This window comes from Talpa occidentalis, unplaced genomic scaffold (genome assembly GCF_014898055.3).
Source record: "Talpa occidentalis isolate TD23 unplaced genomic scaffold, MPIMG_talOcc4v2.1 talOcc4.7, whole genome shotgun sequence".
Lineage (NCBI taxonomy): Eukaryota > Metazoa > Chordata > Mammalia > Eulipotyphla > Talpidae > Talpa > Talpa occidentalis.
This window is the reverse complement of record NW_023605083.1, coordinates 40,215,567-40,222,845: the sequence shown is the minus strand read 5'-3', so window position 1 is coordinate 40,222,845 and position 7,279 is coordinate 40,215,567. Positions and strand designations below refer to the sequence as shown.

Sequence of the window (7,279 nt, the reverse complement as noted above, 5' to 3'; positions counted from 1 at the left end):
GGTGCCATGAGAACAGCATGTGGTGTGTTTTTCGCGGACCATTTCACCTCCCAGGGCGCCTCAGGGCCTTCTCTAGAGGGAACTTTTACCGGGCTCAGTTCTATTAAGTGTGGTTTGTTACAAATTGGAGGACATGGAGAATTATTGGAAACCATTTCATTATCAATCATGTTGGAAGGTACATTTTTTCAAACGACTGAGGTGTGCATTACCGAAACTGGCATTGAAGCCAACACTCATTGTGATATTCTAAGCTTATAGAAAATTTCCAGGGTTTCAATAACTGCCACAAACAAATGAAAGGAAGCAGCAGGAGCCAGCTATGGAGTTTTCTGACTTTTCAGAAATCTTCCCCATGCCCGGACCTTTGTCAGACGGCATGAGTAGCATGGCCGGCACCAAAATGGCATCCTCCTGGCTATTGCTCTGACGTTCAAGGACCGACACAGAAAAGTCAGGAGGTCATAGACTCAGAGATTTGCTTCATACTTTTTGCCTGGTGTCCACAACAGAAGCTAAGAACACTTTTTAACACTTGTTAAAAAAGATACACTAACCCTAATTAGCATTGAGAGGCTTTGGGTCACATATTTGTCCACGACAGCATCAGTGTCCAGGCTGGAAGAGGCCCCAGCAGGTGAGAGCAGGTGAGAGCATCGAGGTGTGTCGGCACAGACACTGTCACTCACATGCTATGTGACCATCTATCACTGCTGTGTCACTGTTTCTAAGATCCTGACATCTCCTACTTCCCTCTACCCCAGAAGACAGTAAAGCAGCATGAGTTGGGAGAACCAGAGCAGCGTGTCCGACTTCCTCCTCCTGGGGCTCCCCATCCATCCCTGTTCCTGGGCATGTACCTGACCACGGTGCTGGGGAACCTGCTCATCATCCTTCTCATCAGGCTGGACTCGTGCCTCCACACCCCCATGTACTTCTTCCTCAGCCACTTGGCCTTCGTTGATGTCTCTTTCCCATCTGTCACTGTCCCTAAGATGCTCACAAACATGCACACTCAGCAAGTATCCATCTCCTATAGGGGATGTATTTCCCAGGTGTATTTCCTTTTGTTCTTTGCTTGTCTTGATAGTTTCCTTCTTGCAGTGATGGCCATCTGTCAGCCCCGCCACTACACCACCATCATGAGGCAGGAGCTGTGTGTCTCCTTAGTTGCTGCATCCTGGTTCTTTTCCTTTATCCACTCTCTGTTGCACACTCTGCTCTTGATCCAAGTGTCCTTCTGTGGTGACAATACCATCCCCCACTTCTTCTGTGACCTCCCTGCACTCCTGAAGATGGGCTGCTCAGAGGTGTCCCTCAGTGAGTTGGTCATCTTCACTGAGGGAGGAGTGGTCTTTTCCCTTTGTTTGGGTGGCATCCTGGGCTCCTATGTCCATATAGGGACCACTGTCCTGAGGGTCCCTTCCACCAAAAGTCTCTTCAAAGCTTTCTCTACCTGTGGCTCTCACCTTCTTGTTGTGTCTTTATACTATGGGACCACTGCAGGAGTTTACTTCTCCTCATCATCCACCTCCAGAGACAAAGACATGATCGCCTCTGTGATGTACATGGTCGTCACCCCCATGCTGAACCCCTTCATCTACAGCCTGAGGAATAGAAATATAAAACAGGCCTTAGAGACTTTTCTCAATAAGATTAGCTACAAGTGACAACCTGTAAATCATCTGATTTTATCATGAACACCATGAGATATATCTCCTAAGATTATCTGAGAGGGTTGATAACTCCATGTAACTCTTAGAAGATGGGGGTTAGAAGATTCTGCTTCCCAACTGGATCTCTGGGCAACCCAGAGTGTCCCTGTACCCAAGACACCCTCCCAGGTGGTTCCCCAGTTTGGTCTCTTTGGCCTCTGCACAGGCTCCTCCCCAAGGTCTGATAGGAACTGCAGCAATTAACTACTGGCATTTTTTTCACCAAGAGTTTAGGGACTATTTCTTTGTCCTCTCATGGTTTATAAAATGGCATCTTCCTGGCTATTATTTTGAAGTTCAAGGGCAGACACAAAAAGTCAGGAGATCATAGACTCACAGAGATTTGCCTCATGCTTTTTGCCTGGTGTCCAATACAGAAGCTGAGGACACAAACACTGTGTTAGAAGGTCATTGACGTAGCAAAAATGGCAGGTCAGACTGTGCTGTAAATTCTAAGAGAAAAAAAAATATATTTCTTCCTATGGATTCTTTATGGGTCTTTGCTTGTAATGTAGATACAAATATGTCTCCTGCCAGAATTTTGTATGTACATACATATTTATACATACATAGACTGAGAGACGGAGATTGAAAAGACAATAGGAAGAGACACAGAGAGACAAGAGACAGAGAGGGGTAAATGACACGAGGTGATTCTTTTCCTCTCTTCGTCCCAGAGCTCAAGCACCTACTGGGTCCCCAATAGGCAAGTGGGCACCACTGCTGGGTGTCACCTGCAGTCTCTTAACCAGTCCTTTGATCTCAAACACCTGCCCTCCCTGCTGCATGACTCCCACATGTTCATCTCTGGCTACTCAGCACAGGTAAGGAAAGAGACTGCAGAGGGTAAAGAAAGAAGATGTGCTCCCCACCCTGGAGCAGGGATCCTGCCTTTATCCCTGAGCAGCAGGGGAAGGATCTGAAAATGTTACAGAGTCAAGTAGTAGGTGTGATGTGGCTTTTTGTTTATGACAAAACTGACATATGCATGTCACTCCAAGGTTTAGTGTGTGTGGTTGTGTTTTGATGTTTCCATTATCAGCAGTGTTTCTGTGGGGCAGTGTCGATGGCATGGGGCTCACGTGCATTCTTCACTGACCCTCTAGTGGCCATTCACAGTGGTCATGCTCTGCATTGACCACTCAGGTCACTCAGGTCTCCCATTGGGCAAGTGTCACATACTGACGGATGGGACCACAGTGCCTGCAGCATGTCCATTGTGGTGCAGTCCTCATCTAGCCCTTAGGTTTGCTCTCTGACATTCAGATCCCGTCTGGAAAAAGAGGGTAACTACTCCCACATACAGTGCTATCCTGAGAAGTAATGGGACAATGCAAACAGACTACCCAGGTCCTTGTCTTTCTCATGATGGGTGCTCAGAAGAGAGGAGGATTTTTATTCTCTTTCCCCAAACCAGTGCCAGTGTGATGGAGACCCCCACTTCGCTGCTATCTGGGGCAGGGGGAGTAGAAGCCTAAGAATGGGGGCCCCTGCACACCCCTCACACACTGCAGCACACGGCCTGATCCATCCAGGGCTCGGGACCCAGAACCTTCCTCACAAGCCCTGCCCCAGTCAAGGTCCCATTTGGTCCAGTTGGTCCCTGCTTGTTTTCTCTGGTTCTCAGTGAGGCCAAGAACCTTTCCTCTGTTCTCAGGGAGAACCAGAGTGGGCAGCCAGGCCTCCACATGCGGCGCCAGACACTGTCCAGTTGGTGGCCGTGAACCAAGATAAGCAGAGCCCTCAGCAAGTTCATGGTCCCTGAGTAGGTCTCGCTGTCCTGCTCCCTGCTTGATTGATTCAGTAAGGATCCCTCTTCAGTGTGTGTGTGTGTGTGTGTGTGTGTGTGTCTAATCGTAACTCCAATCTAACTGCAAAAGGAAGGGGGAGTCTGGAATCCACCATCAGAGAACTTAGAGACCTCGTTGACCTTTATATCTTTGTCCGGATTGTTTTCCCATCTATGAAATGAAGGGTATAATTACCTTATATATCATATAATCTCTAGATTTATATTGTATTTATATTTATTCTGTCTACTGGGGAAGTGAGATGTTTGCAGAGTTTAATGGTGGATTCTGTCCATAGAGATATATTCTGATTTGGCCTATTTTTTGCTGATTATTGATGTATCTTTGCACATGTAGCTAATGTATATTTTGTTCCTCATTGTTAAAAAATATGATTTACACTATTGCTTTATTAGGGCGATGCCTAGGATTTAGTAGAAAGCACATATGAAACCTTAGGATAGGGCCTGGCATGCTATAGGTTACAGACAAAGATTGGACATTTTTATTAGAGTTTAAGATCCTGAATGGACTTTTGTTGACAGGGAATAGCAATATCTCTGATCAGTTGCATCCTGCCAATTTCACTCTAGCTTGTGAGAAATCACCAGGTATTCTTTTCCATTTAGAGAGTTTCAGGTCTCTTTAAGAGGAAGTTATGGATTCTCTCCTGCTGCCCAGCTCATAACTTTGCCATGCGTGCCAGTTTCTGTCATGTGACCTTGGCAATGATAGAAAAATGGAAACTCCTTGAAAGCAGAGGCTGCATTTCCTGCTTGCTGTTATGGACTCAGTGCTTTGTGCGGGGCCTGGACCAAGGCAGTTGTTCAACACATGTTTGTGAATAGAGAAAAATGTCCTCTGGTTCTGCGGAAGGAAAGCTTTGTAGGGTATCGTGAGGTCTTAGTACCCTCAGAGCCTGCTGTGACAGAAGGAGCCACACATCCACAGATGTGAGCAATAAACAGATCATGCTTTAAAAATCATGCCTTCGTGTAAAAAGAATCTTGCCAAGTCATTGCAGATAATTCTAGACTTCCTACCTCTCCTTCTTTCCTTCATCCCCGGCAGAGACATGAGCAGCATGAGGTGGGAGAACCAGAGCAGCGTGTCCGAGTTCCTCCTCCTGGGGCTCCCCATGCGTCCAGAGCAGCGGAGCCTGTTCTTCGCCCTGTCCCTGGGCATGTATCTGACCACGGTGCTGGGGAACCTACTCATCATCCTGCTCATCAGGCTGGACTCCCGCCTCCACACCCCCATGTACTTCTTCCTCAGCCACTTGGCCTTCGCTGATGTCTCCTTCTCATCTGTCACTGTCCCAAAGATGCTCACGAACATGCACACTCAGAAGCTGTCCATCTCCTATAGGGGATGTATTTCCCAGGTGTATTTCTTTATGTTCTTTGCCGGTCTTGACAGTTTTCTTCTTGCAGTGATGGCCTATGACAGGTACGTGGCCATCTGTCAGCCCCTCCACTACACCACCATCATGAGGCAGGAGCTGTGTGTCTCCTTAGTAGCTGTGTGCTGGTTCTTTTCCCTTATCCACGCTCTATTGCACACCCTGCTCTTGATCCAAGTGTCCTTCTGTGCTGACAATACCATCCCCAACTTCTTCTGTGACCTCCCTGCACTCCTGAAGATGGGCTGCTCAGACGTGTCCCTCAATGAGTTTGTCATCTTCACTGAGGGAGGAGTGGTCTTTTCCCTATCTTTGGGTGGCATTCTGGGCTCCTATGTCCGTATAGGGAAGACTGTCCTGCAGGTCCCCTCCACTAAAAGTATCTTTAAAGCCTTTTCTACCTGTGGCTCCCACCTTCTTGTTGTGTCTTTATACTATGGGACAGCTGCAGGAGTTTACTTCTCCTCATCATCCACCTCCAGAGACAAAAACATGATCGCCTCTGTGATGTACATGGTCGTCACCCCCATGCTGAACCCCTTCATCTACAGCCTGAGGAATAGAGATATAAAACAGGCCTTAGAGACTTTTCTCAATAAGATCACCTTCAAATGACGACCTGTAAATCATCTGATTTTAGTCATGAACACCATGAGATGTATCTCCTAAGATTGTGTGAGAGGGTTGATAACTCCATGTAACTTGGAAAGAACATGCCTTCTCCTGTCAATGATGTTAATGCATCGACTTGGTCAAATTTGGTAACTTGGTTTGTTAAATATTCTTTATCCTCATTACTTTATTCTGCTTTTTTTTATCTCTGACAAGTTATGTGCAAAATCTTATAAAAATATTTCACACAATTGCAAATGTGGGTTGCCTTCCACTTGAGATATGTCAGTGTCTGATATGTATTTTGTCTGTTATGTTATGAAGACACAGATCTAGCTTTTTGATCTGCTCCCAGTGGACTTATGTTATGTGGTGAGGGGTTGAGCTGCTTGCCTCATCTTCAAGTTGATGATTTACAGCTTTTCCCAACTCTACAATGACATGGTGGTAGATTTTAGTCCGCTATAATGGGCATATGTGCACTATGGAATTGGGAAATACTGTGATAGAGCCATTTTTAATTTAAAAATATTACATAATTGTCATATATAATTTTACCCCTCCACATGTGCCCATATTCCACCACCATCCACCAAACCACCCATATTTGCCATAGCCCCTCCACCCTTTCACACCTCCATCCCCTTGGTCTCTCTCATTATGAGTTAACTATTGTCCCTTAGTTCAAAGATTTTTTTTTTGGCTGTATTTTACCAGTTAATGCTTTTTGGTTTCTATATTCCAGAGATGAGTAAAACCGCCTAGTATCTGCCTTTCATTGTATGGCTTATTTCACTTACCATCACCACCTTGAGGCCATCCACGTTGCAGTGTGTAGTATTCCACTGAGCACATGTAATCTACAATTTCTTTACCGATTTGTCGATGGGCACTTAGGTTGGTTCCATGACTGGCACTTGTGGCCAGCACTGCTGTGAGTATACAGTTGCATAAGTCTTTTTGTATTAGAGATTTCATATCCAGGGTAAATGCCTGATGGAGATGTGCAATGATCATATGGGATTTTCATTTTTTGTATTTTCTGAAAAAAGCTCCATACCATTTCTATAGAGGCTGCACCAACTTGCATTCTGACCATGGATGTGTGCTTTTTTTTTCCCATATCCTCACCATTTTTTCCTTCCATTCTTTTAAATATGGCCATTCTCACAAGAGTGAGGCGCTATCTCATTGTGGTTTTGATTTACATTTCCTTTATTAGAAGTGAAGACAAACTTTTTTTCCCATATAACCATTGACCAACTGTATATTTTCTTTGGAGAAGTATCTATTGCAGCCTTTTTCCCATGTTGTAGTTGGGTTGTTTTGGGTTCATGTACATATACATGAAATAAATCTTTATAAATACATATATATATGTATGTACATATATATACACATACATATATGTATATATAAAGATATATTTAATTATAAAAGAACTGGGCTAGAGGTCAGCGGCTCGGGAGGGTGAGAGGATTCACCAGAGACATTGCGGGGAGCAGAACAGGCAGATGGACCAATAATACTGATGAGGGGAGCAGTGGGCGAGGCAGGAGTGGTTTGCCTCGCCACGTGGGATTCTTCCCAGCTGGCTAGGAATGGAACCCGCACTGCAGAGGCTACAGACAGCTTCACAGCATGGTGCTAAACCCACTCTGCCCCCAGGGAGACCCTGTTTTGTGTTTTTGTTGTCGAATGGGTTCTTGTATACCTTACATAAGATCCCTTATTAGTTGTGTAATGTGTACATATATTCT

The 7,279-nt window shown here is 45.3% G+C and overlaps 2 protein-coding genes across 2 annotated transcripts; both read left to right on the top strand.

The window, feature by feature from the left end:
- Positions 1-923: 923 nt before the first annotated feature.
- LOC119231370 (olfactory receptor 1J4-like) lies at positions 924-1,670 on the top strand (the record flags this gene model as incomplete). The annotated part of the gene is made up of 1 exon (XM_037493144.1): positions 924-1,670. A coding segment is annotated over one exon (747 nt), but the record flags the coding sequence as incomplete, so codon positions are not given.
- A 2,910-nt stretch (positions 1,671-4,580) lies between these two features.
- On the top strand, positions 4,581-5,522 carry LOC119231338 (olfactory receptor 1J4-like). Its single transcript, XM_037493122.1, has one exon. It carries the CDS (start codon positions 4,581-4,583, stop codon positions 5,520-5,522), a length of 942 nt encoding a protein of 313 aa, XP_037349019.1.
- Positions 5,523-7,279: the final 1,757 nt, after the last annotated feature.